Genomic DNA, 12,637 nt, shown 5'->3' with positions numbered 1-12,637 from the left:
TCTCTCGCTGACAAACCAGCGAGACACACACACCAGGAAACGGCACAGATCCTGGCACGGACTCGTGCCACACACACTTGTGGATTGCCGAAAATTATGCAACAGCACCGCCTGGCAGGAGGAGGGTGAGTGAGAGAGAGAGCTTGAGTACGAGTCCTGGCCACAACCCCCTGCTGGCTCCAGGAAGCAGCAAGGACCATAAGGATGTTCCTTCAAAAAATACCCAAAAACCAAAAGCCGGGGGTGTGTTTTGATGTCTGGCCAAACAAAACTCAGAATTGGCACGGCGCTGGGTTAAAAATACTTGAGCCCAAATCCAAATACGAATATCGGTATGGGGAAAAGCCAGCGAGCTTAGAAATAAATTATGAGCTGCTCCAGCTGTAAGCGTTTAATTTGGTATTGTTTTCCTTCTTCTTCGTCGGTTGTGCCTTTTTTCTGTCCATTCCAGCTAAATATTTAGCATAGTTGACAGCCGAAAGTTGCTCCTTTTTTGAGGTTTTGGGTTTATTTCGTTACGATTCGTTTGGTTTGGTTACATTCGGTTTGGTTTGCTTTGTTTGCACAGGCCGAGATGCTAGATGCGAGACCGAATCGAAAGCGGGGCAGGACGCAGGACACAACGGCCGCAAGGAGTCCATGGCCCGTGGCCCATTATTGCCCCCCTCGAAACCAGAGACCAGAGACCAAGGACCCCCCTTCTCAATACACTCCCTTGTGGTTGCCTTTTTTTTTTGTGGCACTGCCGCTGCTGCTGCTGTTGCTGCTGCGTTGACATCAGCGCTTCCGCTGCGGGCTTCCTTATTATTCCTGTCACTAAGCCGCCCTTTAAATTCGCAATGAATGCCAAACAGCGAAACAGTTAAATGCTTTTTTTCCCATTTCTGTTTCGGTTTGGGCCTGGTCTTTTGTTCCAGCCGCGGAAGTGCAACACCAACCAACCAAACAGGCCAACAGACCAACCCAGAGCAGACCGGAACAGGATGCACTGGTAGAAAATAATTCATACTACTCAGCCATAAACTATGGGAATTTTTGTTTAGCTAAATTGAAACTACACAGTTGCTAAGACAACTGTTTCCAAATCAAAGGTATTATCACCTGAAAATATAAATAAAATATTACCAATTCTCTATTTTATTTTATTTTCTTAAAGTGCATTCCGAAATCGGGGTCAGGCCTGGGTTTGGGTTTTGCGTCCTGGCAATGCTATTGGGACTTGGTCTGGGAATGGAAACAACCGCAAGGTTACCCCCGGCCCAAAAGAAAGGGGTTGCTATTGAGTTGGCTGCTATGAGGCCTGATGTCTCGATGTCCCGGTGTCCCAATGTCCTCTGATGTCTCGATGTCCTGCCGCGTCGTCGGCTGCCTTCGCGGTTACATTGACCCTTTTTCCACGGGCGCTTTTGTTGCCGCTTCATAGGCTTTCTTGCCGTCAACGCTAATGGAGCTTAAAAAGTTGTCAAAGCGGCGCGCGGGTTTTATATTTTAATTTCAAAGTGCCAAAATAGAAAATGAAATGGTGCATGAGCAGGGGGACAGGGCGGGGGGGTGGCTCATCAAAAGGGCTCAGGACAAGGCATCAAATCAACTGGGCTCTGTCAGCGCCAATCAGACGAGGAAAAAAATGGGAGAGATAACAAAACAGAGTTGTCGAAAGGAAGCCTATTTTCTAGATGAACAAAAAGTTAAGGAACTATAAAAGAATATAATATATATTTCCTCCTTAAATATATATCGTTAAAAATAAAAATATATTAAGAATTGTTCAGAATTTTCCTTTAAAAATTAAATCATTTCCAAAGAGAGCTCACAAGTAAGCAAATAAATCTTGATGCCCAATTTCTTCAGGACGAGAGCATATTAAAAAAGGATAAACTGACAGCACTGCTTGCATACACATATACTTATACATATTCTATATATAGATATAGTCTATGTCCGGGAATATTGTGTTGGCGGGTGTTTTTTTTTTGCGGGAAGCAACTCCTGTTGCCCATTTATTGCCATATGCTGACAGTGTTGCTCGCGGGCAGTCGTCGTCGCGTCGGTGGCGATGGGGGCCAATTTGAGCTGTCATAAAAATGTACAACAACTGGCTACAAAGCAAACAATGCGACGAGTGCCAACAGCAACATCTACGGCAGAGGCAGCAACACCAGAAGCAGCAGCAACAGCAACAGCAGCAACATCCACAGCAACAGCAATGGCCGCATTCAGCAATTGTGCAAACAAATTGCTGTTGCACTTTACTTTTATTTTACGAGTGCGAATGCCAGAGCTTACTATTTTTTTCCACAGTTTCGTTGACGGACCAAGGGAGTCCTGAAGGCCTGAAGTGTCCGTGGGTCCGACGTCCCGTTGTCCTGCTGATGGAGGCCCCCCCACAAAGCTCCCAGTCCTCGCCTCGTTCTCGCCCCAACCAATTTGCATTTTACTATCGCTGCAGGTTTTTATAGTGGTTGCTTTTGCATTTGCTCTTACTTTTTGATGCCTCACTCGGGCTCGAGGTTCTTGTTCTGGTCCTGGTTTTATTTCCATCATCCTCCATGCTCCCTTGCCTCATCCTCTCTCCGCCTTTATGGAATTCGCCGGTCATAAAGTTTGCTTAACATGCTGCTGACGCTTTAGTATTTTTTTTTCGTCCTGTTAGATTCCGGATTGCAGAAGTCAAGCTCCTTGCCAGATGGAGACAAATACAAATACAAACAGGACACGGGACACAGAACTCGGACACAGACACAGGATGGAGAGCAATTTCTCCGACTTGGGCCGGCATTTCTAATGTGGTCTGTTATGGTTCGCCATCAATTATATCAATTTCTGGGCGAGAGCTTGAAGTAAACAAAACCACTTCAATGGCGGCTACTCAACTTGATTAGTTTGATCAAGAAGCCAGCTCGATTCTTGTAAGAATTTATTGCCCAAGCAGACTTTGAAATATTTGTGAAATGCAGGTAAGACTGCAGGTGATGTGGCTGCATTTTCCAGGAAATATCTTAAAGGTGCATTTAAGGGATTTATTTAATATATATTTTTGTTCAGCAAAGAATGTCTGAAATTATCAAGGTTTAGTGTGGTTTTAAATACTTTTTTAACACCTTCAATCATAGCTTAAATTTCTTTCATATGTCTTTAAAATCTTATAATAAATTACTCCATTAAACAGCTCTTTATTCTTTTAGTAATCCTTAAGATGTATTATCTACATTAAATGTACCGCATAATTCCAAAAATATAATTCCCAAAAGAACTCGAAATAAAGCCATCCGAAGGAAAGTTATCTCCATTGGCATCTCTCTCGTTGTTCCTTTGGCTGCAAAATCAAAAATCCAGTCAAAAAGGAGCTCGCACACAAACACACTCCTAATCCATATTCCATCAAATTCCTTTTTAATACAGCAAACTCGAGTAAAATATAAACAATTTACAGCCACTTGCTAAAGGTGAAATTTATTCAAAGTCCCATTCAATCGCGATGCCACTAAGCTCACACGGTGCTTTTCATTCCTTTTTCTCCCGCTGGCCTGGGGGTTTTTCCCTTTTTCCGAGCGATTTACGAGGTCTGGCCTGGGCCACAGCCACCCCCTCTGCATTTTACAACATTTGTATTTATTTGGCGTCATGAGTTTAAGATGTTGTTGATATATGTTTACCGTTGTGTGACACACACACACACTCACACACGTGGCAAGTGGCAACTGCTGCAGCTACACATAAGTAAATTAGGATTTATGCTTTGTTCTATTTGAGCGCTGCAAAGCCATAAACGATTTTTTATGCACAGCCACTTGGTTGGAGCGGTATCCTGGTATCCCAGCCACGATCCTGGTAACCAACAGGGGCGAATCACAGGCAGGAGCAGGAGCAGGAGCAGGAGCCGTAGCAGTTCGCACCTTGCCGAATACGATTTACGACTTTGAGCATGTGAGAACGTAAAATTGTTATAAATTTGCATGTGCAGAATGTGAAAGCAGCATGTACTATAAACCTAAGAAACCACTCTGAAAAAAAATTGTTTAAAATCGCCGTAAAATTTAGTGATTCTCTCGTAAAACTAACGCAAATCAAAAATGTAAAAGCAAGCGATAACTGTAGAATTTTCCAAAAGATTTTGCCGAGTTTCATGTTCTAATAATGTGTAGAAACTTGGGTAAAATTTAGAGGGAAATAACTAGCTCTTGTAAATAAATAAAAGGGTTTTTAAAGCTTTATTTTCAAGGGATTGGGAAGGCTTAGCAATTTGTTCATTTTAAGTATAAAAAACGTACAATTTAAATAATATTGAGAGGTTTTGCAGTTTAACATAAACTTTTTTCTTAAAAAACTTAATTTATAAGCAATAAAATATTAAAATATATACTAAATCAATACTATATATCTTTAATTCAACTTAAAAAAATTATTTAAAATTTGTTAAATACTTTTAAAAATATTTTAAAACTGTCTGAGACTGTTATTTGAGTATTTAAGTAATAACCTTATCTTAAATATGTTCAGTTTAATATTCAAAAAATTAAATAAAACCTTTCAAGAGCAGAACCAAGCTTATTAATGAATTACAGACACAAATCATCAATCAAGTGATTAGAATACACCATTTTCTAGGAGTGTAGCCAAGTACAGCGACTCCCCGAGCCGCCAAAGAGGAGGCAATAAACCCAACTTACGGCCAAGATCAATCGCGGCGGCTTGAGCCAGTTAATGGCACATGAAACTGAACAACAGAGCACTCTCGCTCTCCTCCCTGTGCGAATCGCCGGCTGACAAAGGACTCAGCAGCCTTCGAAGGACTTGGGATATAGTTGTACAGGAAGGAAGGGGGCAAGGATGTGTTCGCTTCCCAGCGCCAAGTGAGCGTAATTAATGCGCTCAAATTTATCAGGCTGCATTAGGGCAATGAATGAAACCTGTAACTCATTTTGTCACCGAAAGTAAACAGCCGGGGACAATGCGATGTAAACTGTTGCTAAGCCATCGCGTGTGTGCATATGTCGCGGCGCAAAGTTTTCCCCCTGCCGCTTTCCACCTTCTGCTAACACAGCCCTGAAGAATGAATTTTCCCCGTGACCCACATGACTGACACTCCGCGATGACGCAAATCTTAAAGCCCCGAAAACAGAGGCAAGCATTTATATATATAGTAGAGTAGTAAGATGTTTGTCGGCAGATAGTCCCCACTGGATTAATGCTGCCATAATTCCCGGGCCCTGCCTTCGGGGCTCGACTCGTGCTCGAGTGGAGTGGAGTTCATTTAATATATCCGATAAAAGTATTTGCAATAAATCCTGTAAAAGCTAATGATTAATTGCTCTGTAGCTTTTAACGTCAACGCGCATACTAGGCACGGATTGTGTGTCAGACGCCAACAACGACGACAGGGACAGCGACAGCAACAGCAACAGCTACAACAACAGAAGCAGCAAAAACAACAGCAGCAGCAACAAAAACAGCAGCAACATTAACAACAGCAACATGAAAAACACTAGACAACAAAAGATGACTTTTGGGTATAATCGGAGATGTGAGTGATGAGCCTTTTATCATGTAAATCAGAAATCTTTCAAGGACTTTGAGACTTTAAAATTGTTAAAAAATATTTTATCCTTTAAAGTAATGTTTATAAAATATTTTTTAAAAAATTTAGGTAAGAAGAGGCAAAGAATCAAGAGCTAAATAAATATACTTTGACATTTAAGTTAATATTTCCTTACATAATTTTATTTATACATTATTCCATATCCATATTTATTCCCTAATATATTCCCCTTGTTGCTTTGTGTAACCGGCAGCAACAAACAATGGCAAAGCCAAAAGTGGCAGCGACAGTGGCCAACGTGGCGTATGAGTAATTCGACTTTGACGCCGCAGCGCCGCGCGTGGTTTTGCCTACAGCCACACTCACTGGCACACACTCTCACACTTCCCAGGACACCCACCCACACCCACCCACACACACACACACTATAGCGCACATTTGTCTCTGCTGTTAGTGTATGTTTCATGTTTTGCGTTATTGTCGCTTCAAGTAAAAACACAAAAATATTTATTTCAAATGAGTCCTGTGTACAACTGGGAACTGCGGAAACTGGTAAACAGACTGCTTTCTCTGTCCAGCCCCCTCCAGCGATGGCCACGCCCCCGAAACGCCCATACCCGGTAGATACCCTAACGGCTAGGATATGCCCGATTTTTATAGCTAAATTTTTATGGGTGTTCTATACTTGGTTTTTCGGGGTTTATTTCGATTTTTATGAGAATGAGTAGTTAGTTAATGTTATTTACTTTTGTTTTTTGAGGAAGGATGAAGGAAGTTGAAGTTGAATATTTAACGGAAGTCTTTAGTGATTTTATTGAGATTTTTTAAGAGGTTTCAGTTAATGATTAAACAGGTTTAAGTTACCATATTAAAAATTAAAATATTTAATAAGTTTTATAAGTAATATTTGTGGATTCTTTATGTATTATTACCCAAACTTCTTTATTAAATGTATTGTCTTAATTATTTTTAAACATTTTCTGTTCTAAACCTTAAAAGTTTAATTTTTTTTAAGGGTATTTCTTGAATTCCTTTATACATATATCCCTTTTTCCGTTGGGTACCCCAAAGTCGTACCCCCCGATAATGCGGAATAGCCTTGCTTCTTTTTTTCGGGAAATTCTTTTTTGTTTTTTTCGGTGGGTGGCGAAAGTAACTTTCGGGGGGGGTGGGTTCGGTAGCTTCGCTTCGGTGGCTGGCGCCTTTTCCATGGCCGGAGGTGGAGGGCGAAAGACAGCATTTGCCATAAATTGTGAAAGTGTCAACGAAAGGCAAAAATACACACACACACAGATACACTCACAAGAGGGAGGGGCGGCAGATGGAGACACACGCACGCACGCACTGGGGGAAAAACAATGCTAACGACATACAAACAAACAAATCTATACTCATTTCGGCTACTGTACCCTGTACCCTGTGTGGGGAAGCAACACGCACGCATATTTATTTTGAACACATCTTTTTTTTTGTCGTCCTCGGCCTCGGCCATCTACAAATGCGTTATATAAATACGCATGGAAATAAATGTGGAAATATATATATATGTATATATATATCTAGCATAGAGAAGGCCATAGATTGCCCTTACATATCTACGCATATTGTTCTAATCAGTGTTTCTGGCCTCCTTGGCCTGGCCAGGAATGTCAATTTTTTCTTGCCTAATTTATTTGGCCAGGGACAATCGTAGGAAGCAGAGGGGAGAGATTCAAGGAAACCACCACCATCGGTTCAAGGAGCAAAAAAGGGGGAGGAACTTTTGACACCCAACAGAGCCGCTTCAGCTGATTATTGTCATGACCGAAAATTCCCAGCGTAAGACCCTCAGATTTTTCGGGTGAACAGGGGAACTTTGCATAAGCTTCAACGCTGCCTGCCTGCTCCTTGCTCCTTTCCGCTCCTTGTCCTGGCGCTGACATCTTATGGAAGATGGATAGTTCTGTGGCGTGGTCAGGTACAATCGATGGCCGTTGGCTAGCATATTTATGGTCGCCACGTGACCTTCCGCTGACCCCTGACCAGAGAAGTCCAAGTAAAGAGTTTCCCTAAGCCAGCCGGATTTTGAATCCTGCGGAGAGATGGAGATGTGTGCTGGAGAGCGTTAGCTGCCCGAAATAATTAATCTCCTTAATTGAATACATGCGATTATGAATCAGCAGCGAGGACAAGCACTTACCACAATTACTGCATTAATTTCCGCCACTTGTCGAGACTGGCCGAGGCCGAGGCCCGAGGGTTAGGCTTTTCTTTTGGGACTCGCTGTGGAATAGGTTTTTTGGGATTAAGACTTTTGGGGGTTGAGCTTATAATGAAAAGATATAAGTGCCTCGACTTTGGGGGTACCTTTTCCCTGTTGTGTGGGAATTATAGCATACTTTCCGGCGGTCTTTTAATTTTAATATAGAAATGTTTTTAAAGAGAAACTTATAACCCTCCTGGAAACATATTTATTGTTCAATTGATCTGAAACTTCATAACTAGGCAGACAATTTAATAATATACCATGGTCTCTTGAGACAAAAATATCTAACATTAAAACTATGGATAATATAAAGAGCTAAACAAGAGTTATATTGTTTAGATAGTTTAACCACACAAAGTGCTAGAAATACACCTTTTCAGCTAAAAACCTAATTAAGTTCCCAGGTTTCACATATTTCCTTCCCTGTTTCCAAAACTCAACATACCCCCTGTTAATACCCAAGTCCTGGGTACAATATTCATAAGGACCGCTTGCCTGCTCGTCCAAGAAAGCGTCTAGCATCTGGCCGGGGGCGTTGGTCCAGTGTTCCACTAAATTGGACACATCTGCACAGTTTTTCCCCCCAGTTTCCCTTGCTTGCCCCGCGGGAAAAATGCCCTTCCCCTGCACTCCTCCTTCTGCTCTCGTTTTGGCAGCGTGTCAATCTTGCGAGTCAAATGGCGGCACGCATGGAAAAGTTTTCCAGCTATATACACGGCTATATCCAACTCCAGATCCAGCTCCAATTCCGACTGCGGTGCTGCGTGAAATCCCCGCACGTTTCCGCATTTCCACATTTCCACAATTCCACATTTCTATCCGTACATTTGCCAGAGTCTGGCGCATTTGCATTTGGCTCCGCTCTTCGCCGTACACAATTTGTATGCTTAAGTAAGCCCACTGCGTGCATGTTTCTAATGGGCGGCACAAAAGGTTAGGTTACCTGATGCTGAACACGGAAAAAAACACGCTGGAAAAGCGGCTTTCCCTTCTCCCCGCCACTGAAAACTCATTTCGCCTCGGGCGTGACTTTTATAGCACTTTGTTTCCGAGTAGCACAGGCCAGCCCCAGTACAGCTGGAGAGAAAACCAGAACCCGAACTTGCTAGCAAAAAAAAAAAAAAACGAAAATAACATAGAAAACAGAAAAACAAAAAAAAATATAGGTAAAAACTTTCGAAACCCAAAGGTTTGAATACCCTTGCCAAAAAAAACCAATTGTTGTTATGACAGCTAAAGGAAGGGTTTGGAGAAGAGAAATGGAAAGCGGTTTTTTTTTAGGTTTTCAGGCGCTAAGGTACTATAATGATAAATTATCTTGGAGGTTTTGGGATATTTATAATGTATAATCATAAGAAATATTATTACTTTACTGAATTCAAGATCTATTAACTTACCTCTTTTACTTTATATTTTATTTTATGTATTTTATGTAGATTCAAGCTATCACTATGAAATATCTTCAGTAAACTTCACTGCCTATCGTCCTCCCACTTTTTTGCTGAATTTCTAATGCACTCTTCATACAATTTATTTTATAAATTCTAAATAGAAATTGTTACATTACACGTATTTAATACTTTTAGCTAGAAGTCTATAAGTGAGTCCTAAGATTTAATTAAGATAAAATGGAGGCTCCTCCTAGAATATTAAACAAACTTTCAGTCAATTATAGCTCTCTTATCAAATAATAATCTCTAAAGACATCGAGACAATGCCCTTTAGTTAGGACTCTAAAAAATGATAAAACAACAGTATTTGATAAATTGTGAAAACAAATTTTTGAAACCCGCTAAACTTTTCATTGAAAAATAAAAACAGAGACAAACAAACTCAAACAGACACTCAAATAAAATGACAAACTCGAGCAATTAAACCTCTGTCAGGGTATACAAATGCGAAAATCGTTTTGAAACAAATGGATTTTGTGAGAGCCGCAAAACGCATTCAAAAACTTTTGCCTGTTCTCTGGCAATTCCAAAAATGCCAGGGACACACACACACATTCACATTTGTGTATGGTGTTATGGCTGATGTTGTTGCCGAACTTATCAACACGCCGATCACTTGCGACAGTTTCCGCTCTGCCTCAGATACTCGCACACAGCGACAGGACCTAATTGCCCCGCACCCAGTTACAGCTACAGTTCCATACCCATTCCCATTCCGATTCCCATTCCCATAACGAACCCTCCTCAACCTCTCCCAACCCAACCCCATTCAAGGTGAGCAATGTAAAAACTTCCTGTGCACTCATTTAGTCCTGCTGAGCTCTTGTTGCCGTTGTTGTCCTTATGTAAGCAACAGCAGCAGCGGCAACAGCGACATCAGCAACACTACGTAGCAGCAGCAGCAACACCGGAGCAACACGCCCCGAACACCGCACCGAACAATACCCAGAAAATAAAACGAAATGAAAGGAGAGGAAGAAAAAAACGGATATAGAAATTCAATACTTTGATTCGTGCCACAAGCAGAGCGAAGGAAGTGCAACCATACAAGGTAACCAAATAGCAGGACAACACGTACTACAGGCACTTGTTGGGAAGTACCATTTACACTGAGATTTAAAAAAAGGAAAAGGAGAGTTAAATATTATACAAGAAATAAAATTAAAAGAGTTTTAAGAGGATATATATTTTTATTAAATTTTAAGGGTACAAGACCTAAGAGTTATACTCCTGACAAGGCTGTTAGTAAAATTCTAGATAATATATCTTGTTTTTCCTCCCCTATTTCCCTCAGTGTAGGGCGGTTCGGGGTGCGCTTTGTGCTGGGGTAACAACAAGATTTCCAAACTGCACTGCACTGGAACTTTTTCGGGCAACATTGCTGCATTATACTTAGTGGTTTCCACTTGATTGATGCCATCTGTTCGCTACCCAGCCAAAAAAAAGTAAAAAAAAATGTATATAAACTCAACTGAGAACCAGCGAGGGGAAAGTTCCTACCGCCCAACGCCCAACTATAGAAACCCAACAACGATCGACAGAAATACGTTTGTAATTGCCGAGCAAGTTACGTAGGAGTTACTTACGTACTAATAACAACAGCACGCAATGTCCTGCGTCCTGTTACTGCCACTGTTCCGTTACCGTTGGCCTTTTTGGCGTGGGAAAGTCCTGCCGACCTACCGTTGGCTAATTACTGATATATAGATATCCGGCGAGAGTCTAACTATTAACAGTCGGCCCAGGCACTCGCATCCGGTTTTGAGGAGGGTCGGGCAGGGGGCAAGGACTCTCTGGGAAAGCTCTTCTCCTCCTTTCACATGTCTGCCAATTATAAGCAACTAAACCGCAGATAAGAGCGGATGCTGAGGCCATATATCCCTGGCCCGCAACCAGACTAACCCCAACATACCCCAGCCTCGTTCTCAGCCTTTGCCTCCGCCGCATCCTCATCCTCCCAGGGATGTGCTGTCAAAGCGACGTGACTAAGTGGTGAAAAATGATTTCGTGGCTACGTGTGACTCTACTACTACTCTCTTTGGCCGGGAATGAGCGGGCGTTAAGCGTTCACGGCTTCCTCCGTGGGCTCTCCTCTGGAGAAATGCCGGAGCAGAGCAGCGGAGCTCTTTGGAGAACAACTGGTGAGCTTGGGGAACCGGAGAAGCCACAGCCATCGAGAGGGTCACTTGACGAGATACCTCCAGGGGGGAGGAGGTGACTGAAAATAATGGGGGAAGTGCTGAAGGGTATGAAGGAGCTGGGAACTGAGTGCATGAGCTGGAAGTGTTGTGCAATCGTCAAAGGATCAACGATGAGCATGGCGATGAGGTCGGTTCGTGAGGAATATTTATCAAGGCTTCAGGGGGAACTTCCGGGGGAAAATGAGATTCAAAATGGAAAGCATCCTTGGGAATAGTTCAACCCTCGAATATGGATATTACCTAAATTCCATCTAAGGAAAAAGAAAAGGATATTGACAGAACACTCGCTTAATGAAGTAATAAAAAACCGTGAGACAATAACGAAACAATAAGCAAAGAATAAGGATATGTAATATTATTCCAAGTACAAATTATCAAGGCTTTAGTAAAGGATACAAAGTCTTAAGTAAAGTTGAGAATTTATATTTATAAAAATATATAAAACCTTAAGTGGAATATAGGTTTCCCTATTCTAAAGATAAACCCCACAAAGTACAAGCAGAGTTTCACCATTCCCCGTTTATTTCATCATTCTTTCACCCCAAGGATTCTATCACTCACAGGATTTTCCATTTTAAGCCAAGTCGGAAGGATTCTCTTGCATATCTGTCGCCAATCCGAAGAAGGCTTCCTTTATCCTGGCCAAGGAAATACCTCCGCTGTCCTCCTCCTTCTCCAGCCGCGTGTCACGCTGTCTTCGCTGGTGTCTTGCCTCCTTCTCCTTTCTCCTTTCTCGTCTCCTTTAGCACCTCCATCTGCATCAGCACCTCCTTCTCCTTCTGCTTCTCCTAGTCTGTGTCCTGCATCCTTTCGCAGCAGCATCCTTCTCCTGGCAGTCTGGCGTCGTTGTCTTGCTGCCAAGTAGCACTCAAAGTGAGTTTGCGACGCATTGCCGCATTGTCGCTACTTCATCAGCAGGAGCTGCTGCTGAATCTCCAGCGAAAGCTATGGCTACAGCATCAAGTGCAAGTATCCATGTCCTGGCTGCACTTGTGCAGCATCTCTCTCCATTCCGTCATCGCCATCAGCCACCAGCCACCCCTTTTCCTACACAGAATGTTGCCAGTTGGCAACTGAGCGTCCGCAGGAAATGAATACGTGTTGAATATTTGTCGAGTTGAAGCACAAGGACATGTAGGATAACATAAAGGATGGGCTTGCCACATCACTCTCACTCCCCCCCGCCCACTGCTGCTGCTGC

General features: G+C 42.3%; 1 protein-coding gene across 1 annotated transcript; it reads left to right on the top strand.

The window, feature by feature from the left end:
* The first annotated feature begins 9,810 nt into the window (after positions 1-9,810).
* Positions 9,811-10,045, top strand: LOC108072636 (uncharacterized). The gene is given in 2 exon segments (XM_017163866.1): positions 9,811-9,947; positions 9,949-10,045. Coding segments are annotated over 2 exon segments (234 nt in total).
* Positions 10,046-12,637: the final 2,592 nt, after the last annotated feature.

Source organism: Drosophila kikkawai, chromosome 3L (assembly GCF_030179895.1).
Source record: "Drosophila kikkawai strain 14028-0561.14 chromosome 3L, DkikHiC1v2, whole genome shotgun sequence".
In the NCBI taxonomy this organism is placed as follows: Eukaryota; Metazoa; Arthropoda; class Insecta; order Diptera; family Drosophilidae; genus Drosophila; species Drosophila kikkawai.
This window is presented reverse-complemented; position numbering and strand designations above follow the sequence as displayed.